This window comes from Schistocerca cancellata, chromosome 10 (genome assembly GCF_023864275.1).
Source record: "Schistocerca cancellata isolate TAMUIC-IGC-003103 chromosome 10, iqSchCanc2.1, whole genome shotgun sequence".
NCBI classification, from domain to species: Eukaryota; Metazoa; Arthropoda; class Insecta; order Orthoptera; family Acrididae; genus Schistocerca; species Schistocerca cancellata.
The window spans coordinates 58353072-58375708 of record NC_064635.1 but is presented as its reverse complement, the minus strand read 5'-3'; the positions used below and the strand labels follow the sequence as shown (position 1 = coordinate 58375708).

General features: G+C 42.5%; 1 protein-coding gene across 1 annotated transcript in view; it reads right to left on the bottom strand.

The window, feature by feature from the left end:
* LOC126106334 (tetratricopeptide repeat protein 27) overlaps positions 1-22637 on the bottom strand; it is a 115114-nt gene that overhangs the window by 90029 nt on the left and 2448 nt on the right. The window contains exons 3-5 of the mRNA XM_049912583.1: positions 19491-19734; positions 7935-8199; positions 5413-5555 (exon numbers count right to left, since the gene is read on the bottom strand). Coding sequence (XP_049768540.1) covers positions 5413-5555; positions 7935-8199; positions 19491-19734 — 652 coding nt within the window. The remainder of the gene's footprint in view (positions 1-5412; positions 5556-7934; positions 8200-19490; positions 19735-22637) is intronic.

Here is a 22637-nt window from a genome sequence, read left to right as displayed (position 1 = left end):
AGGCTTTGACGAAAATTATTTTTGTTGTGCCTGTCTGCAATTCAATGTGGTATCTTTACAGTGAGTAGCAATCTATCCTTTCAATAATTGTTCATCTGGAAAAATAATATTTAATTTTGTGACTTTTCCACAACAATAATCAATCCTTACACCATTTCATGTGAAAAATTGATCCTTTATTTTCGCAAATTTTATTGGAATCTACAATTTAAACACAATAAACATATTAATATTACATTTTAAATTATTGTTTATTTTTGAAATTCACTAAAGTGGGCACAAAATGCAAAATTTGGTCATCTTAGCCTCCCAGACAGATGTTACTGTTAGTGCCAATTTTTTACACGTCACCACAACCTCAGAGAGCAATGGTAGCTGATGACACAAAAACCAGCCACAACAGTACACATTTTCAACCTCTCATCTCACACCCTCTCCCATCCTGAATTGTCTTCATTATCCACGGGTCTAACTTCCAGCTCTAAACCTGCATTTAATAATGTTGTTCGGGTTACAGACCCACTTTCCTTCAAATGTAATGTGAACTGGAAATATCTCGTTGCAGTCCAATCTGCCTTTTCAACAACAAACCTAACATCGAACCCTGCCTCGAGGAGTACCGACCACGATCCGCATTTGATCCACCACCACTACCTCAAAATCACACCTTCCAAGAATTCCTAATATCCGGCACTACTTCACAACCCTTTCTCAGATCTCCACAACATGGCCCTAACCTACCCTCTGCAGCACTCCATGCTCTCCACTCCCTAAAACTGATGACTCCAATGTTATCTTCCCAGACAAGGACTCTATCACAGCGATACTTCAGTGACGGGAGTAAATAAAACCTCAGGGCCCTCGAAAGAACTAATGCCTCAATCTATAGAACGACTTATTCCGCTTGAACTACACACTCCCACTTTTTACTTTCTTTGTAAGATCCACAAACCCAATACCCAGGCTGTCCCATAGCTGTTGGCTTCAGAGCACCTACTGAATGTATATCTGCTTTAGGTGATCAACACTTGCAACCTACAGTACAATGGCTTCCCTTCCATATTAAAGACTCCAAGCATTTCTTAAGTCGTCCCACTCCCATCATACACCTTGTGTGTCACCACTGATGCCCCTCTCTCTATACCAGCATCACCCACGTACATGGCCTGTCTGTTCCTGAACTTTACCACAACCAGGACCCACCTGATTCCACACATATGGCATCATTCCTGATCGCCTTAACCAACTCCATACGTAAAACAACTACTTTGCCTTTGAGAGGCATATACACAAAAAAATTAGGGGTGCTGCCATGGGGACCACAAGGCTCCTTCCCAAACTAACTTTCTCATGGGTAACTTACAGAGGGCTTCCCTGGGACTCATATGCCTTCATCCTCTGGTTTGGTTTAGATACACTGATGAAATCTTTCCATATGGACTCATGATGCAGCGGACCTGTTAAAATTTTAGGGTACTCTTAAATACAATCTTCCCATTAAGTTTCGTATGGTCCTATTCTGAGTCCCGTGCCACTTTCCATGATGTTGACCTCATTCTTGCTGTGGGTCATCTATACACTTCTGTTCACATTAAACCAACTAAGAAATTCCGCAGATAGGAAATGGTATCACAACACGTTCTTGTTTCTCGCTACCAAGCTGGCCTTAATTTATGTTAATTTCTGCGACCTAGCATTGCTTTTCACTAACTATAGAAGGATTGTCTGTTGCCAAAGAAGAACTCCTGCAACATATTGCCAAGGAACCTAGGTGTGATATTTTATGTATACAAGAAACCCATCGAGATGACACCATGAGAAGACCAAAAATCCTTGGGATGAAACTGGCAGTTGAGCGACCCCATAGACAATATGGCAGTGCTATCTTTGTGAGGAACGATATAGCTGTTCTCTCTACCTCACTTACAGAATTCAACAATATTGAAATACTGTCTGTAGAACTGAATGGTTGTATTGTGTCGTCAATTTACAAACCCCCAGGAGCAGATTTCCAATTTTCACCTACAGACAACTACACCAATCAACAAGCTCACTTTATTGTTGGAGATTTCAATAGTCATAGCAGTGTTTGGGGTTATGTTGAGGACGACAGTAATGGTGAAGCAGTTTTGACTTGGGCTGATACCAACCATCTTAATCTTGTCCATGATAATAAACTCCCACCATCTTTTAACAGTGGGCGTTGGAAACGTGGGTATAACCCCGACTTAATTTTTGTTAGCGAGAACATAGCTCACCAATGCAGAAAAACTGTTCTAAATCCGATACCAAATACTCAACACCGCCCCATAGGCTGCCAAGTGTTTGCAGCCATTACTCCTAGAATCACATCATTCCGAAGGCGATACAATTTCAAGAAAGCAGACTGGCAGAAGTTTGCTGACCTCCTTGACTCAGAAGTTTCACGCATAGAACCCTCAGTTTCCAACTATGATGAGTTTGTAGAAGCCGTGAAAAGATGCTCAAGACTCTCAACTCCCAGAGGCTGTCGAGTTAACTACATACCTGGCTTGACAGAAGAATCCGTGAAGCATCTACATAACTATATCCAACTTTTCAATGATAATCCTTACAGCATTGAAACCTTAACTGCTGGCCAAAATTTATCCTCAGCCTTAGCCAAATCCAAAAAAGAACGATGGATAGAGTTACTCGAGAACCTTGATATGTCTAAAAGCAGTCAGAAAGCCTGGCAGTTGCTGCGACGCCTGAACAACGACCCTGTCCACAATCATGGCCATGCAAACATTGCACCAGATCAAATTGCTCATCATCTAGTTCAGAATGGAAGGGTCAATTGTTCTAAAGATAGAACAAAACTCAAAAGAGAACCTGAACGTGAAAACAACCATCTATCAAATGACTTCATCTTACAAGAACTCAGAACCGCAATTCAGAAATGCAAAAATGGTAAAGCGCCTGGTCTAGACGACCTAATGATTGAGCAAATTAAACATTTTGGTCCCATCACGGAAAGATGGCTTCTGCAATTCTATAATGGTTGTCTGAAGCGGAAACAGATCCCTGCCATCTGGAGGAAAACTAAAGTTATTCCCTTACTAAAACCTGGAAAGGGTGCAGCTGATCCCAAGAACTACCGACCGATTTCGCTCCTTTGCCATTTGTATAAAATCTATGAAAGAATGTTGCTAAATAGACTCACTCCCATTGTTGAAAAACAACTCATACCTCAACAAGCAGGTTTCCGACCTGGAAAGAATTGTACAGCACAAGTCCTTAATCTGACTGAACATATTGAAGAGGGATATGAAAAAGGATACATTTCCGGGGCTGTCTTCGTGGATCTCACAGCAGCATATGACACCATTCAACATCGACAATTATTGCACAAAGTCTACTACATCACTAGAGACATTAATTTCACCAGAACTGTGCAGACACTTTTGGAAAACCGGCGATTCTATGTGGAGTTCCAAGGAAGAAAGAGTAGATGGAGAAGTCAAAGGAATGGCTTGCCTCAGGGTAGTGTCCTTTCCCCCATATTGTTCAACATATTTACAAATGACCAGCCTCAACCTTCTCTTACAAAGAGTTTCATCTATGCAGATGATCTTGCCTTAGTCACACAAGCCAGAGATTTTGACACAGTAGAAAACCAGCTTACTGTTGCTCTCAAGGACCTATCTGAGTACTACAGAGTCAATAACTTAAGACCGAACCCTGCTAAAACTCAAGTTTGTGCTTTCCACCTACGCAATCGAGAGGCCTATAGAAAACTTACAGTGGTTTGGGAAGATCAAGAGCTTGAACATTGTTTCTACCCCAAATATCTGGGTGTCACCTTAGATCGAACGTTGACCTACAGAAAACACTGCACTAACACTAAGCAGAAAGTTGCTGCTCGTAACAACATCCTGCGGAAGCTCACTGGCAGCGTTTGGGGTGCAGATCCCAAACTACTAAGAACATCAGCCTTGGCCTTGTGCTATTCCGCAGCTGAATACGCATGTCCTGTATGGTACAAGTCATCTCATGCAAAGCAGGTTGATGTGGCCCTGAACGAAACCTGCAGGACAGTAACGGGATGCCTCAAAGCTACACCTATTGATAAACTCCATAAACTAGCAGGTATTGCTCCTCCAGACATAAGGCGTGAAGTCGCAGCCAAACTTGAGAGACATAAAGCAGATCATAACACCGATCACCTGCTACATGGATACCAGCCACCAATTAGTAGACTCAAATCTAGGAGGAGCTTCATGAGAACTACTACACCCCTCACCGGTCGGACTGGAGCAGCCAGACTATCTCAGTGGACAGCAAAATCTGACAGTAATGATTGGATGACTCCTTCTGAGACCCTTCCTCCTGGTGGAAATCAAGTCTGGACAGTGTGGAAGTCTCTAAATCGGCTCAGGAGTGGCGTCGGACGAACTAAGGACAATCTGTTTAAATGGGGCTTCATGAAGGAATCTTCCACCTTGTGTGACTGCGGAGAAGAACAGACAACCAAACATTTAATTAACTGTCCTAGATGTCCTGTATCATGTTCCACACAAGAGCTTGTTGATGTTTCAGACAATGCTGCTGCCGTTGCACAATTTTGGGCTAATACCGTTTAGTTTGTTCTTTTATGATTTGACCTGATTTGTTATATTGTATATATTGTAAATATTGTTGTAATGTTTTTGACTCGAAATAAATAAAAATAAATAAACTAACTATACCTTTGTTCGCACCCTTTTAGATTTTTTTTCTATCTTCTTTTACTGTCCCGTTTATCCTGCCCCTCCGTCCACGACGTGTAATGCACATAGCTTTCCTGTTTTATTAATTCTTGTATTAACCTTTCTTCCATCTTTATACTCTCAGGTTTTAAACTCACAGCTGGTGCAGTCACCAATAGTCACCTGTAAGTCTCCACTGACCCCGAGATTCTGGAACCTTTTGCAAAGCTCTCCCCTTTTCCTAACCCACACCAGTCCTTTTCCTTCATCCCTCTCCTTTCCCCTTCAACTATTCTGGCAGAAGGAGTCATTAACTCTGAAAGCTTACACATTTCCTTAACTTTCAAGTGTGTTTTCTACTGCCTCCAGTTGGTGAGCAGATTTTTTAGCTATCCATTTATATTTTTAAAGACTGTTTATTTTTGCTGATACATTGCAGTGTCTGTGAGATGGCCACAACACAAAGTTTCTTCAAAATACAATGACCAGACCTCTTTGGAGTACATACAGTATACAATTAATAACACAAATTTAACAAGGTTGACAGTATTTATTAAATATTTAACAGTCTGACTGATGATGTCTTATTTTTGCCTGATTACATAACAAAAATTAACAAGTTTTGACATATTATCAAAGTTGACTTCTTTCAGCGAAGATTTAAGAATAAAGAAATTACAATTAGAAGAACAATTAAGCATACCTTTGGTAGGCGATCAGCCAACTCTTCCGAGCTCAGGCCACTGATCCCATCACCTGAAGGCTGTTCTGTTGCTTCCAGCTCAACTTTTAGAGTCAGCTGAGCGAGCTCCTTTTCTTGATAACGGGTTCTTTTTCCCATAGCACCTGTGCAAAAGACCAATCTCTAATAAACATTACATTTATGAACAATCTCATGTGTGCAAAGTGGAACAGGAGAAAGTTGGTGTGTGGAGACATGGAGTGCGGAGCAGGGAGAGGGGGTGGGGGGCTGTTATAAACAATTATATACTGTTACAAGAAAGGCGACTACAAGTATGATCAAAATCAGTTTTCCATCATGATGGAAACAGTTGAGTAGGAAATAATATGAACGAAGGAAGGAACATTAGTGACACAACACAAGCTCGGACTGCAAATAGGAATCAGTTGTGCCCTTTCCAAAGGAACCATGCCAGCTTTGCTTGCAGTGATTTAGGGAAATTATGGATAACCTAAATCTTGATGGGCGGATGCAGATTTTATCTGTAGTCCTCCCGAGTGCGAGTCTCATGTGTTAACCACTGGTCCACCTCGCTCGATAGAATTAATATGAAGTGACACAGAACTATCCTCCACATGTATGATGATAGATTCTGTAGTTGTATATACACTTTTAAATCGAACTTTCTCCTTAATATCTGCTAATAACTTCTTCTTCCTCCTCTTCCTCCACGTAGAGCCAATACCCCCTCCTCCATCTCTCTCTCTCTCTAAATTTGCAGCCCTTTTTTACATGGATTGTCACACTCTGCTGTTGGCTTTTTAATTTACTTTTTACTCCTGCTACACACCATATCCCATTTATCTCTCTACTTACAGCTTGTGCCTTCCTTCTTTTTCAACTCTTTTGACCAATTACAGATACTCAGACTCCTTAATCAGTCCTGATGCTGGTACTTCACTGTCATATTCCCCTCTCATGTTGCTCTAGCCTCCTGTGTCATCTATTGATCAGGTCTCGAGCGGCTTTCCCACCCTCCTCTTATCAATGTATCACATCACCAGACATAGAGAAAGTTTTGACGGAGTGGACTGGAAGATGTCATTTGAAGAACTAAATAAAACTGGAAAATAAAAGACCGATTCTCAATGTATCCAAAAATCAGAGTGCAGAAATGGATATCAACACTTTAATAAAAAGAACAGAATCTGATAATGTATGGAACCCTGTGTTTGTAGGGAGGGGGTGGGGGTAGGGGGCGGGGGATTCAGGGAGCTTACAAATTAGAGAGGAACACAGAAGGTCGAGTTTAGCAAGCTAGTTCAAATGGATGTGTTTGCAGCAGAACAATTCACAGCGTTCACTACCATTTGCTCACACATTACTGTGTCAGCCAGTGACGAGTGAAGATTTTATGTGAGAGACACGACGGAGGCAGTGTGTACCAAGGTTACTACCCCTCACAAACTGTACAGCCTACTGTTTGGTTACAGGGAATAGTTACTCAAGTGAGCAATGTGGCTATGCAGCAAAAGTATACTATCAGAATGGTGAGGGTCTGGTGAAAACGTGATGTGCCTTTCAGCACCATTTAAACACAAGTGTTCCATCAGATTATAAGGTAAAAATGAGGGCAAGCAACCTTTAGCAAACTAAACTGAGTTTATGTATATAATAAGACGTGGGAGAGCAGACACTGTTACGACTGAATGTAATTCGATCTTCTGTGTGGAGTACGAGACTACGGTTGGTCAGTATCCAATAAAACAATACCAATCGTCGTTATTTTGGTTTTATTTTTAGGCTACCAGTTTCGATGATATACTACATCATCTTCAGGCCTGCTTCTGTATTTTGTAACACGAAGGTTACTCGACTGAAGCAGGCCTGAAGATAACATAGTGTATCGTCGAAACTGGTAGCCTAAAATAAAACCTAAATAGGGGCGATTGGTATTGTTTCATTGGACTGTTAGGACTGCTGAAAATGTAATAGCTGCTCAACAGGCAATGCTTAGAAGTCCATTTCAATTAACCAGATAACATACCGTACACCTAGGAATAAGTGACACATCAGTGAGAAGGATCATCTGTGAAGGTGTTAGTTTTCATCTGTATAAACTTCAGGTGGTGCAGTCTCCTTAATGTGGGTCATTATCAGCAACTAGATGCTCAGGTTTTTGGGAGAATTGTGCCCAAATTGACAACACGTGAGAGAGTGACAAGATGTATTTCCCTCTCTCTCGTTTTGTCAATAAACAGAACTTTCGTGTATATTCAGTACTGGAAAACTTCAGGACAAATCACCCCACCATCAGTAGGCCGCAGAGTGACACGCAATTATGCCAAATGGCGCAATCGGAATTTTTAAGCGAGTGTGAAATATCCACTTGTGTTTGTTTCCCTCAGTTCCCCTTTAAACGGTGTATTAAGAATACATGTACAGTGGAGGCCCCCGGCCACCCTGCAGCCTACTGACCACAACAGCGGCAGCAGACCGAACAGACTGCGCACGGAACTCGCACGGTGGAATTCGACACTGACCGACAAGCTCCAGCGTGAGCCCGGCCCGCCCCAGTGCGGCGAGCAGCAGTTCCTTGGAGCGCAGCACCTGCCCGAAGTGGAGCCAGACGAGGGCCGACTCGAGGGGCAGCAGCACCCCTGCGGTTCCGCCCACCAGCGGGCCCGAGCTCGCCTCCGCCACCTTGCCCTCGAGCAGCGACACGAGGGAAGCGTGCAGCGTTGGGGACGCCTCCTCCAGGACGCGCTGGTGTGCCACCAGGTAGCGCATCAGCCACCATGGAGTTGTCTGCAGAGCAAAATCGCATTCTCATCAATTCCGTGGCATTCGACATCGAGGACTCGAGCTGTAAATTAATTTGTTATAAAGCGCGGAGGTTATTTTCGTGTAATTTTCCTCTCAGTGGAGTTTGTCATTCACTTTATTTGCAACTGATTTTCGAACCTTTTATGGCTTCAGTTTAGGGTACTTAGGCACAGTTACCGAATTGGTATACATCTGGAAGTGTATCTCTGTTGATGTATATTATGGTAAATATTATATTCTTTGCGATTTTAGTTGTAGGAACATTAGGCCGTGATCTAATATATTTTCTGTACCTAAGTTTCATCTCCTAAAGCAACAGTCATCTTCAGAGGCTAAGAATGCATTATATTGACGAAGTGTTTAAACTGACAAGAAAGATGGACGAATATTTGAACACTGCAAAGGTCTTACACCCACTATTTACCCACCGGGATACATTATCTCTCACAAGTGCAGTCGAGATGTACATAAGTATCACTAAATGAAGCAGTAACACCCAATTAAAGAACATGAGAGCAGCTGTCATCTGGGCAACATGGGTAAATCGACAGTAGCAGACCATCTACTGGGAACTGGCAATAGCTAGTAAGATACTCTGACACTAGGTTTATCGAGGTGCAATGCTATGCTAGGATATACCCGAGGCAACGTTTGACATTCGAATTTCAAAGCACCACTGGGCTCTGTCCATCTTGCCTTCAGAATGTGTTAGGGGTTTTGTGAAAATTGGATTTGCAGAAAAGTGTTTTTGTTTTTCATGTAAATGTTTATTTTTAGTGTTTGTGGTTGTTATTACTCCCTAAAGTGGTACATAAGGTTTAATTTTGGGTGTTTGTGAGGAGTTTCAGGGGGGTTCTTGGCCTAAACTTTGTACTAGAAAGAGGGGTGGAGTTTGTTTGGCATATTCTGTCCATCAATGATGGGTTGGTGTTCAGAGAGTTTTAGCTTTTTCCTACATAATGTGTAAATAGTGGATTGACCTAGTAGGGTGTGTGTGTGTGTGTGTGTGTGTGTGTGTGTGTGTGTGTGTGTGATGTATCTGCCAGCGCCCAAAATGATGTATAAAGTTTTGGTTTGGAGACACTGTAGGTGTAAGATGTTTGTGTCTGGGGCCATAGACCTTACTTAGAAGCATACATCTCCATACCTAAGTCTGTCACAGAGTCATGCAAAAGCAGATCCTGTCCATCAACGGTGAGTTGGCAGTCAATCAGTTTTAGCTTGGTTGTAAACTATGCCACCTACCATTTTTTTAGGATTTTTATATATCACACCATTGTGTAATTTTGTCAAGGTGTTGCAGTTATCTCTGAACGAATAAAAGGCTGTGACAGCTCTGTAGATAGCAGTATCGTCAGCAACTATGGTGTATAGGACAAGACCTAAGACCGAACTTTGCAGTACACCTGCCTCATCGGCCATGTCTGGCTGGATCATATTACATTTCTTATGAAGAACTGACATCCTGTACAAAATGAATCAAAGATCCAGATTATATGCCATGGGCATCCTAATTGATCTACTCAGTAGATGAGACCATTGTGCCAAGGAATTGGCGCTGGGATGTAAGGGTTAATAGTTCTACAATTTTGGTGAAGTCTGTTAGTATGGAGATGAATGTGGAGCTCTCTGGAAGAAGCAGGTTTTTATTGGGCATGTGAAGGATGATGACCTCTGAATTTTCCACACTGTGGGGAAGAATCTTAGTTTGAGGCACGCTTTATAAAACTTGCTAGGTATGTTACGGCAGGAGGCACCAGGCACATATTTTTGGCTCATTGAAGGGTACAAATTCTGTTGCTGGGCTTGTTTTTCTTATCCGATTCACTTAACCAATTACTACTTTTGACTCTCTTCATCACTGATGTTGTGAGTTCACAATTGTGACAGAAAAGAGAGACCACGAGAATTTAAACAAGCACAAAAACAACTTTAACACAACAGAAGGACTGCAGTTAGACAAGTTGTGATCTTTATTGCTATATAAAGCAAACAGTGATAACTCTTCTGCTCTACAAGCCCTGCACCTCCATAATTCGTGGCTGCAGTCTCATGACACCACAACTCGACCCATACGATGTTACATATAATTAATTTGGTCGATGAGTTTGTTTGAGATCAAAAATCATCTTACAACATCTTCCAACTTCTGAGGATATATCCAGCATAAGGAAATGAAATGTTAGGTCCAGACACACGCCTTAAACCACAACAACACCCAAACAATAAACCACCAAGGATGTAAATGCCAGCCACAAAAGCCTAAAAGTTTGTGTGTGTGTGTGTGTGTGTGTGTGTGTGTGTGTGTGTGTGTGTGTGTGTAAAAACAAAGATGCTGTAGCGTTGGTATGTTGATAGAGACAATAACAAGCAAGCATAAACACACACACAAAATTCAACCTTTCGCAACCCACGGTTGCTTCATCAGGAAAAGGGAAGGAGAGGGAAAGACGAAAGGATGTGGGTTTTAAGGGAGAGGGTAAGGAGTCATTCCAATCCCGAGAGTGGAAAGACTTACCTTGGGGGGAAAAAGGGACAGGTATACACTCGCACACACACCCACATCCAACCACACATACACAGACACAAGCAGACATTTGTAAAGGCAAAGAGTTTCGGCAGAGATGTCAGTCGAGGCGGAAGTACAGAGGCAAAGATGTTGTTGAAAGACAGGTGAGGTATGAGCGGCGGCAACTTGAAATTAGCGGAGGTTGAGGCCTGGCGGATAACGAGAAGGCCTACAGGCCAACCGCAAATTAGAACAGCATGCCACCCTCCATCTCAAAAAACTATCCAATCTCCCGGTTTCCCACCTCCGGAAAGGCAACTCACTCGCCCTTCACAACCTTTCCAGCAAACCTCAACCTCCTCTCATTGCACACAAACCCAGTCTCTCCCATCTACTCAATCTCCCACTTCCAGCTCCACTCCCTCCAAAACCTCAAAATTCCAATCAACACAATCTGGAACCACAACACCCTAATTCAGTAGTTAACCTTTCCTCCAAACCTCTCTCCCAATCCAAAACCTCTGTCCTATCCAAAGGCCTCACCTTCAGCCCCACTCCCAGATTCAACCAAACAGCCCTCGTCAAAGATTTACTGTCCTACACTCGTACTCTCTGCTGGAAATATCACTTTGCCACGAAGAAAAATGATCCTAATCCTACTCATAATGATCCAAATCCCCAAGACACTATCCAAATTGAACCCTGCCTGGAACAGTTCAGTCCTCCGTCACAGCGGGACCCACCTCCTCTTCCTCAAAATCACCCTCTCCAAACCTTCCAGGAATTTCTGACCTCCAGCCTTGCCTCTCAATCCTTCATAAAAAATCTTAATCCTACTCCCAACATCACCACTGCTGAAGCCCAGGCTATCCGTGATCTGCAGGCTGACCGATCTGATGTGTTGGCAGAAGAGCCAACACCGTGTAGCTAGAGGAGGCTGAAATGCACGCGTTAAGCTCACGCAGACTGGCGTGAGGTCTGGAACAGTTAAGGGAAATTATAGTAGCAAATAAAGTACGTAGTTGATGTAATACTTAACTTTATTCCATAAATGGTGAACATCGTTCTTGTTGATACATTATATCATCTCAATATAACTGGTCATGGCGCCTTGCTAGGTCGTAGCAAATGACGTAGCTGAAGGCTATGCTAACTATCGTCTCGGCAAATGAGAGCTTATTTGTCAGTGTAGCTTCGCTAGCAAAGTCGGCTGTACAACTGGGGCGAGTGCTAGGAAGTCTCTCTAGACCTGCCGTGTAGGAGCGCTCGGTCTGCAATCACTGACAGTGGCGACACGCGGGTCCGTCGTATACTAGCGGACCGCGGCCGAATTAAAGCTACCACCTATCAAGTGTGGTGTCTGGCGGTGACACCACATGATCCATCATCATTCTTCCGGCGGACAAGGGTTCCACGACTGTGGTACTTGATTGTCGGGAGTATGTGGCTGAGGGACTGCGTCAGCTTTCAGACAACACCACATACAAATTTTGCCAAGGTAATCCCATTCCTGATGTCCCCTACAAAACCTTTCACCTGACTCCATCAACCTCCTGACCCCATCGACACCCCGCACCCCTACCTTCTACCTTCTTCCTAAAATTCACAAACCCAATCATCCCGGCCGCCCCATTGTAGCTGGTTACCAAGCCCCCACAGAATGTATCTCTGCCTGCGTAGATCAATACCTTCAACCCATTACATGCAGTCTCCCATCCTTCATCAAAGACACCAACCACTTTCTCGAACGCCTGGAATCCTTACCCAATCTGTTACCCCCGGAAACCATCCTTGTAACCATTGATGCCACTTCCTTATACACTAATATTCCGCACGTCCAGGGCCTTGCTGCGATGGAGCACTTCCTTTCACGCCGATCACCTGCCACCCTACCTAAAACCTCTTTCCTCATTACCTAAGCCAGCTTCATCCTGACTCACAACTTCTTCACTTTTGAAGGCCAGACATACCAACAATTAAAGGGAACAGCCATGGGTACCAGGATGGCCCCCTCATACGCCAACCTATTCATGGGTTGCTTAGAGGAAGCCTTCTTGGTTACCCAGGCCTGCCAACCCAAAGTTTGGTACAGATTTATGGATGACATCTTCATGATCTGGACTCTCAGTGAAGAAGAACTCCAGAATATCCTCTCCAACCTCAACTCCTTTGGTTCCATCAGATCCACCTGGTCCTACTCCAAAACCCATGCCACTTTCCTTGATGTTGACCTCCATCTGTCCAATGGCCAGTTCACACGTCCGTCCAACAAGCAACAGTACCTCCATTATGAGAGCTGCCACCCATTCCACATCAAACGGTGCCTTCCCTACAGCCTAGGTCTTCATGGCAAACAAATCTGCTCCAGTCCGGAATCCCTGAACCATTACACCAACAACCTGAAAACAGCTTTCACATCCCGCAACTACCCTCCCGACCTGGTACAGAAGCAAATAACCAGAGCCACTTCCTCATCCCCTCAAACCCAGAAACTCCCACAGAAGAACCACAAAAGTGCCCCACTTGTGACAGGATATTTTCCGGGACTGGATCAGAATCTGAATGTGGCTCTTCAGCAGGGATACGACTTCCTCAAATCCTGCCCTGAATTGAGATCCATCCTTCATGAAATCCTCCCCACTCCACCAAGAGTGTCTTTCCACCATCCACCTAACCTTCGTAACCTCTTAGTTCAACCCTACGAAATCCCCAAACCACCTTTCCTACCCTCTGGCTCCTACCCTTGTAACCGCCCCCAGTGTAAAACCTGTCCCATGCACCCTCTCACCACCACCTACTCCAGTCCTGTAACCCGAAAGGTGTACATGTTCAAAGGCAGAGCCACGTGTGAAAGCACCCACGTGATTTACCAACTGACCTGCCTACACTGTGAAGCTTTCTATGTGGGAATGACCAGCAACATACTGTCCATTTGCATGAATGGACACAGGCAGACAGTGTTTGTTGGTAATGAGGATCACCCTGTGGCTAAACATGCCGTGGTGCACGGCCAGCACATCTTGGCACAGTGTTACACCGTCCGGGTTATCTGGATACTTCCCACTAACACCAACCTGTCAGAACTCCGGAGATGGGAACTTGCCCTTCAGTATATCCTCTCTTCTCGTTATCCGCCAGGCCTCAACCTCCGCTAATTTCAAGTTGCCGCCGCTCATACCTAACCTGTCTTTCAACAACATCTTTGCCTCTGTACTTCCGCCTCGACTGACATCTCTGCCGAAACTCTTTGCCTTTACAAATGTCTGCTTGTGTCTGTGTATGTGTGGTTGGATGTGGGTGTGTGTGCGAGTGTATACCTGTCCCTTTTTCCCTGTTTCACTTCCATACATGGCTACACTCCATACAAATACTTTCTGAAACGACTTCATGACACTTAAATCTATACTTGATGTTAACAAATTTCTCTTCTCCAGAAATGACCTTCCTTGCCACTGCCAGTTTACATTTTACATCCTCTCTACTTCGACCATCATCGGTTATTTTGCTCCCCAAATAGCAAAACTCCTTTACTACTTTAAGTGTCTCATTTCCTAATCTAATTCCCTCAGCATCACCCAACTTAATTCGACTACATTCCATTATCTTCATTTTGCTTTTGTTGATGTTCATCTTATATTCTACTTTCAAGACACTGTCCATTTTGTTCAACTGCTCTTCCAGGTCCTTTACTGTCTCTGACAGAATTACAATTTCATTGGCAAACCTCGAAAGGTTTTTATTTCTTCTCCATGGATTTTAATTCCTACTCGAAATTTTTCTTTTGTTTCCTTTACTGCTTGTTCAATATACAGATTGAATAACATCCCAACCACTGCTTCCCTTTCATGTCCCTCGGCTCTTATAACTGCCATCTGGTTTTGGTACAAATTGTAAATAGCCTTTCGCTCCCTGTATTTTACCCCTGCCACCTTTAGAATTTGAAAGAGTGTATTCCAGTCAACATTGTCAAAAGCTTTCTAAGTCTACAAATGCTAGAAACGTAGGATTGTCTTTCGTTAATCTCTCTTCTAAGGTAAGTCGTAGGGTCAATATAGCCTCACGTGTTCCAACATTTCTGTAGAATCCAAACTGATCTTCCCCGAGGTCGGCTTCTACCACTTTTTCCATTTGTCTGTAAAGAATTTGTGTTAGTATTTTGCAGCTGTGACTTATTAAACTGATAGTTTGGTAATTTTCACAGCTGTCAGCACGTGCTTTCTTTGGGATTGGCATTATTATATTCTTCTTGAAGTCTGTGGGCATTTCGCCTGTCTCATACATCTTGCTCACCAGATGGCAGACTTTTGTCAGGGCTTGCTCTCCCAAGGCTATCAGTATTTCTAATGGTATGTTGTCTACTCCCGGGACCTTGTTTCGACTTGGGTCTTCCAGTGCTCTGTCAAACACTTCACGCAGTGTCATATCTCCTATTTCCATCTTCATCTACATCCTCTTCCATAATATTGTCCTCAAGTACATCGCCCTTGTATAGACCCTCTATATACTCCTTCCACCTTTCTGCTTTCCCTTCTTTGCTTAGAACTGGGTTTCCATCTGTGCTATTGATATCCACAGAAATGGTTCTCTTTTCTCCAAAGGTCTCTTTAATTTTCCTACAGGCAGTATCTATCTTAACCCTAGTGATACATGCCTCTACATCCTGATCGTTGTCCTCTAGCCATCCCTGCTTAGCCACTTTGCACTTCCTGTCAATCTCAATTTTGAGACATTTTTATTTCTTTTTGCCTGCTTCATTTACTGCATTTTTACATTTTCGCCTTGCATCAATTAAATTCAATACCGTATATCTTCTGTTACCCAATGATTTCTACTAGCCTACTTGATCCCCTGCTGCCTTCACTATTTTATCTCTCAAAGCTACCCATTCTTCTTCTACTGCATTTCTTTCCCCCATTCTTGTCAATTATTCCCTAAGCTCAAATGTAATGAGGTCAAAAAGTACGGTTATATGGGACACCAAGTGAAATTTGTGACTGAATTGAGGACTTTTTGGTTCGGAGGACGCAACATTTTATCTCGGATGGAGAGTCTTCTTCATACGCAGAAGTAGCTTTGGGTGTGTCCCAGGGAATTGTGTTGAGACCCTCGCTGTCCATGTCATACATTAATGACCTTACAGACAACATTAACAGTAACCTCAAAGTTTTTGCAGATGATGCAGTTATCTATAATGAAGCACTAGCTGAAAAAAAGTTGCATAAATATTCAGTTGGATCCTGATAAGATTTCAAAGTGGTACAGAGATTGGCAAATTGCTTTGAATGTTCAGAAATGTAAAACTGTGTACTTCACAAAACAAAAAAAGTATTGTCCTCTGATTATAATATCAATAAATCACTGTTGGGCCCAACAAGCTCATACAAATACATGGGTGTAACACTTTGCAGGCATATAAAATGGAAAGATCACATAGGTTCAGTTGTGGGTAAAGCAGGCAGTAGACTTCGGTTTACCAGTACAATACTGGGGAAACGGAATCAATCTGCAAAGGAGATTGCTTACAAATCTCTCATGTGACTGGTTCTAGAATATTGGGACCTGTACCAAATAGAACTTACAGGGGCAGCACACAATGTCACAGATTTGCTTAATCCATGGTAGTGTGTCACAGAGATACTGGACGAACTGAACTGGAAGACATTTCAAGATAAACATAAATTATCCCTACAAAATTGATTAACAAAGTTTCAAGAACTGGCTTTAAATGATGAATCTAGGAATATACTACAACCTCAATGTATCACTCACTCACAAAGGGATCATAATTACTGCACGCACAGAGGCATTCAATCAATCATTCTTTCCATGCTCCATATGAGTGAAGCACGAAGAAACCCTTATAACTGGTGTCGTGGGACATACCCTCTGCCATGCACCACACGGTGTTTTGCAGAGTATAGAAGTAGGTGTAGATACAGCCACAATAGAAACAGCCAGTATCAGGTGTCCCCCAAGGATTTCGTATTAAGTCCGATACTCTTTTCATTGTACCTACATCTACATCCATCCTCTGCATGCCACCATTATGTGCACGGTACATGGTACCTTGACTGCTACTAGTCATAGAATGAGGGGAAAACAACTGTCTATATGCACCCACATCAGCCATAATTTCTTGTTTCCTGTCTTCGTGCTCCTGTGTGCACTGTCAAAATAGGTGCAGAACATAGGATTAAAGCTCAAACCACCCAAAATCCAAGCAGGACTGGTGGGTCATTCTAGGCTCATCAGCCCGAAATGTCGGGAATCCCCAGCATCTCTAAACCTAAATGGGACAAACAACAACTTAACTCCCTCATAAAAGTGTCTAGGAGTAGTAACAGATGAAAATCTAAATTGGACTGAGCACTTAATTACAGTGTGCAAGAAGGCATCAGTACCTCACCCTGCCCTACAAAAATATACTTCCAATTATTGATTACAGCAATGTTATTGTGCAACGACTTTCTCAGAAAAGCGCACAGCACCTGGACCTCGTAATGTACGCCAGTGTACGATATCTCTGATATTCAACTCTTTGGTCATATTTCACTATCATATGCATATGTACAGACAAATGCCCAGACATCCATACACCGTGTCTTCTCTATTGTCCTATAAACATATACTGTCCATCATTTCTCTCCATGATCTTAATGTTCTCGTGTGAACGACGTGGCAGAAACAGCTGTTCCCATCAGAGCAAAATTCTTTCGGTCTCACTCCATCATTAAACCACTTTCTCAAAGGCCTTCTCAGTAGCAAAAACCCAGCTCACAGAATAACTTCCCGTATTATATTAGTGAAATGAATAATATCTCCAGTGTCGGGAGAAAGCTGATGACATATCTACTAAAGCAATGATATGATCACCATTGTCCATGTATGCACGTGTTACCCTTGTATTTCCTTCTTTGCAGCCAGATATTCATTTCCCAGCATTCCTGACTGGTGTAGTCCAACTAATTTTCCTTCCCCCAGAATTTGCTGTATCAGAAAACATCTATTTTGTACACCTATAAATTCTTTTTATACCTGCCAGTATTGTTGTTATTATTATTGCCTTTATTGTTATCATTGTTATTACTATCTTCACGATTAGTGGCAGCTGCAGCAGCAGTACTGCCAGCATTAACTTTATAGTTCATAGTCACTACTATTTCCACACACTATTACGATATACACTCAATCACTTTAATATTCTCGTCTTTTCTTTTTCCCCATTTGTACCTACTACATGACACATTTATGATGTGTATAAAAAGAAACATATATTACAGGCTACTGAAAACGCTTCACGAATAAAAGAAGTGAAAAGCGTATGGCAAAAAACAAACTGCCTTTCATTTAAATGCATAGACAGAACGTAAGTCCATGCATTTTAATATTATTTGCTATATTAAAAATTGTCATTTCTTATGTAACTATGATGTAAAAATGGTACTGGTCTCATGGTCCTAATCAGAACTGGTTAAATAAATAAAATAAATAATTACAGTCCTGCCCTTTAAGTTAACAACACCACAAGGATAGCAAATAACACAGTAACACTTATTATGCATTCACAGTATAGTAGAAAGAACACAATTAAACTTTTAGGTGATTTGAGAATATATGGGGGGTGCAAAATTTAATATGCAGTGCCTCCACAGCTGGCACCAACAGTGGCTCTAACCATCTCAGCATCGAGTCAAACCGAGTTCGGATGACAGTTATGGGAACTTCAGTCTGTGCTGCGTTAATTCATTACCAGAGTTAATGAACCACAGTGGCTGGACATTGGTAACGTGTTGTCTCTCGACAAGCTGTGACAAGATGTTTTCAATGGGTGAAAAGATGGGAAAATGTGGGGGTCAGGGCAACAGGCAAGCACACGGCCACGGAAGATCACGACAGAGATGACAATGCACAATCTCTCGTTATCTTTTCGCCAGATAACATCACGGTGACCTCTGAGATACGACATGGCACCAACGGAAACACCTCAGAAATATTAACAATTGATCTCCAAGTTACTGGTTAGGCAAACAAAAGGTGATTGTTTTATATATGCATTGGCAGACCTTACCATACTAGGTCCTGGGCCCATATAGTGGCAGCGAATGAAATCTGGCAATGCCCGTTCTCCTCTGAGCCGCCGAACGCAGATATGTCCACCGTGATGCTGTATGCGTAAATGGGACTAATCTTAGAAGGTGAAACTGCTGCTTCCGCACCCAACCTCTTTCTGCTGCCACGTTGCGGAAAGACATCACAGTAATCACTGAGCTGACAGCCCGTACTGCTCCAGATGTTGTCACACTGTTCGTGTGGATGTTTGTCTTGCAGCAAATGATTCCAGTTCCTCACTAAATGTGGCTGTACGACCCTGCACGGATGATCGTACAGTAAATCTGTTCTCCCGAGCACTACTGTAACTGTGCTGGGCCACTGAGATCCAGTACGGTGCTGGGTACGGCCCTCCTGAATCCACCAATTCCACATTCACAGGGCACTCGAGGGATCCCGACCGACGCAAGTAGCAATACTGCGTAACACGATCTGCTCTCAGATGGACAATGTGCAAATGTGATTTATGAACGAGAAACACCACTGTGTAATCTTTCCCTGTGTACATAACGTGAATCCTGTTACTCCAATTTACTTAGCCGAGTGTGCTGAAATCTGCATATCCGAGCATTTAGAACACTTCAACTCAATTGGATTCTAGCACACTGCAGTGCTGCCATTTTAATAGCCAGCAGTGTAAATAACTGGTACTTACGGGTAGATTGGCAGAGAACCTCTCTGCAGTGGACTTGAAGACTGCAGCGGCGACGGCAAGCAGTTGGACGTGCCTGGTGGAGGGATAGAGGGCCTCCCCGTCCAGCACGAGGCAGGCCGCCGCGACAGCATCCCTGTCCCGCAGCCACGGGGGCAGGTCGCTCGGCTCCACGGGAGGGCCTGTCCAGTTTGCCCGGACAAAGAACAGCAGCGATGAGATGCCGACACACAGCACGTCCAGCTGCCTGAGAACCGATGTACGTGAATTACAAAAATAATCCTGTAATGTTCATACAGGTGGTGTGCTGCTAGACAAAGTCACGGTGATTAAATATGTAGGCACAATGTTGCAAACTGATGCGAAATGGACCAAGTACGTAATGGCAGTTGTAGGAAAGGTGAATGGTCAACTCTAGTTAATTGGGATAATTCTAGTAATTCATTCAGCTTGAGCTACTCGTGTACTGCTCAAGTGTTTCGGATTCCCATCGTGTCAGATTAAAGGACGACTTATAAGCAATTTAAATGTGTGCTGTTAGATTTGCTACTGGCATGTTCTATCGACACATATTACAGAGATGCTTCACGAACTCAAATGGGAATCCCCAGAGGGAAGATGAGGTGTTTTTCTTTCCCCGCGAAACATTATTGAGAAAATTTGAGAACCAATGCTTGAGGCTGACTGCTGAACAGTTAGCTATTACTGCCAAAATACATTTTGCACAAGACCACAAAGACAAGATAACACAAATTAGGGCTTATATGGAGCATACAGACAGTCATTTTTCCATCACCCCATTTGCGAATGGAACACTTGCTGCTATTTTTTCATTAAATATTTTTCTGTTGCTCCGGAACAGCGGACATCGCTATTTTTCTGACTCAATTCATGGGTGTCATGTTTTAAACATTGTTTTTCTTATGGCACCTTATTTCATATCCTTATTCCAAAGCTTGTGTGTGGAACCTTACTTTAAGATATGCAACACACAGAATAGTTATCAAAAGTTCATACTGTTCTTATAACATTGCATGCAATTTGATTTCCTGCATTATTTAAGTTTAATGTCAATTGAAATCAACTGCAAAGTAAGTTTTTGGTTTGCTTGTTACATTCCTATAATTTGATCCTTACAAGCATTGTAACTATCAAATAAAAATGCCCTGTGATTTTGTATGGAAAAATCGGAAAACCATCCACTGTTAGAAGGTTAATGATTCTCACAGTTGGCCACAGTGGTCAATATATTAAAATGTCTCAAATGCTCAATGACAAAATCATGCAAATCAGGGTTGGCTCAAACAGTATTTGAAGGTTTTCTGAAATGCCTGAAACCAGCTGCCTTTCGTGATAGTAGGATATTTTCCCTATTATCATTTTCAAGTCACGTAGTGACTCATCTTCAGAAGACACAACAATTTAAGCTGTTCTATTAGGTCGCAGCCTAATCACATCATAATTTGTGGTGTCTGATATAAAATATAATAATAATAATAAATGTTAACAATGAAGAAGAAAATGATTTCAATTTTGGCGATAGACATTCACTGACTCTTTTCTCATCTCTAACTGGTCATGTGAAAATATCATACAATTGGCCTTGTGGAACTGATTCACTGTCAACCTACGTACAGTGGAGAAACACAGCCATGACTGGCACATCCTGATCTCGGCTTTAGCCTGCTGTATCTAACTAAGTAGATAGGATTCTGAGGAAGACCTCTGGTCTTTTCTGCCCACTTAAGAAGATAAAAGAAAAGATTCCTTGTGGGTATGGAAGCAACAACATTTGCCAGTCCATTTGTACTGATACCGAATAATGTGCAGACACCAATGATGCAGTACATATTGGGAACTTGAGAAATCAGCAGCTGCAGATCACAGCTGTACAGGCAGACTTAGAATAATGTTTTGTGAAACTCAGACCTTGTCCCACACTTCTCCACATTGGAATTCTGTTATTACAGAGGCGATAGAAATTAGAATGTGTGAGAACAACTTCTATCAAGACAGCAACTGTAATCTTAGTGGTACGTAAGCTGTCTATGGGCTCCTCCACATCATTGTCATTGTCATTGTCCTCTCCGTGACGCTCTCACATGGGTCAAGCAAACCTATAACCATACATGCTGCCTTCCTATATTTAAGTTCAATATCCTTATTAGTCCTATTTGCTATGGGGAAATTTCTAGGATGGGTCACACTAGCGACTAGCAAGCAATCCCCTTTGTCGACTTATTGATTTTTTTCCAAGTATCCTACCAATGAACTGAAGTCTGTCAACTGCTTTCCCTATGACTGAGCCTGTACGATCAGGATGACAATATTATCAAGAGGAGAGGAACTGGCTGAGTGCAAGAAAGGAGGTATGACACTGTGAGAAGAATTTAGCACGGCTAAGCTTAAACAAGCCCAGCTGAAGTAGATGACATCTCTTCATAATTATCAGGATCTTTGGGAGGACCACCTATGAAAAAACTGGTATTGGGGTATCAAACACAGATATTATATCCTCAAACTTCAATAACATCTAATGATCCCATCCCAAAGAAGGGAGGTTTTCATCGGTGTGGGTATTAGCAAACTATCAATTTAATACGCCATTGTTGGGAAAAGTTATCTACATAAGGATGGAAAAATAATGATAGAATCCGACCTGGGAGATTATCAGTTTGGGTTTTGATGAAATGTAGGATATTAGCAAATAACTTCAGACAACACTGAGTGAAATACTTTCTTTGAAATTCTTGAGTTATCAAGGGTATTATACATGGAGAAGATAGTTATACACCACTCCTACACAAAATCACATTGCAGTTAGAAGAGTCAAAGGACATGAAAGGGAGACGTAGTTAAGAATGGAATGATACAGGATCCCCCGTGCTCACCGAGCAAGTAGTAAGAGAACTCAAGAAGAAATCTGAAAAAAAGATGAGAGTTTATGAGCCAATACACAATGGGGTATTTAGAGACAGAGCACAAGCTCCGGTTAGGGAAGGATAAGTTATTATGGAAATCATGGAAAACCTAAATCTGGATAGCTGGATGTAGGTTTAAACTGTCGTCCTCCCAAATCCGAGCTAAGTGTCCTAACCACTGTACCATCTTGCTCACTAAGAGAAAAAAAAAACTGGAACTAGAATTAAA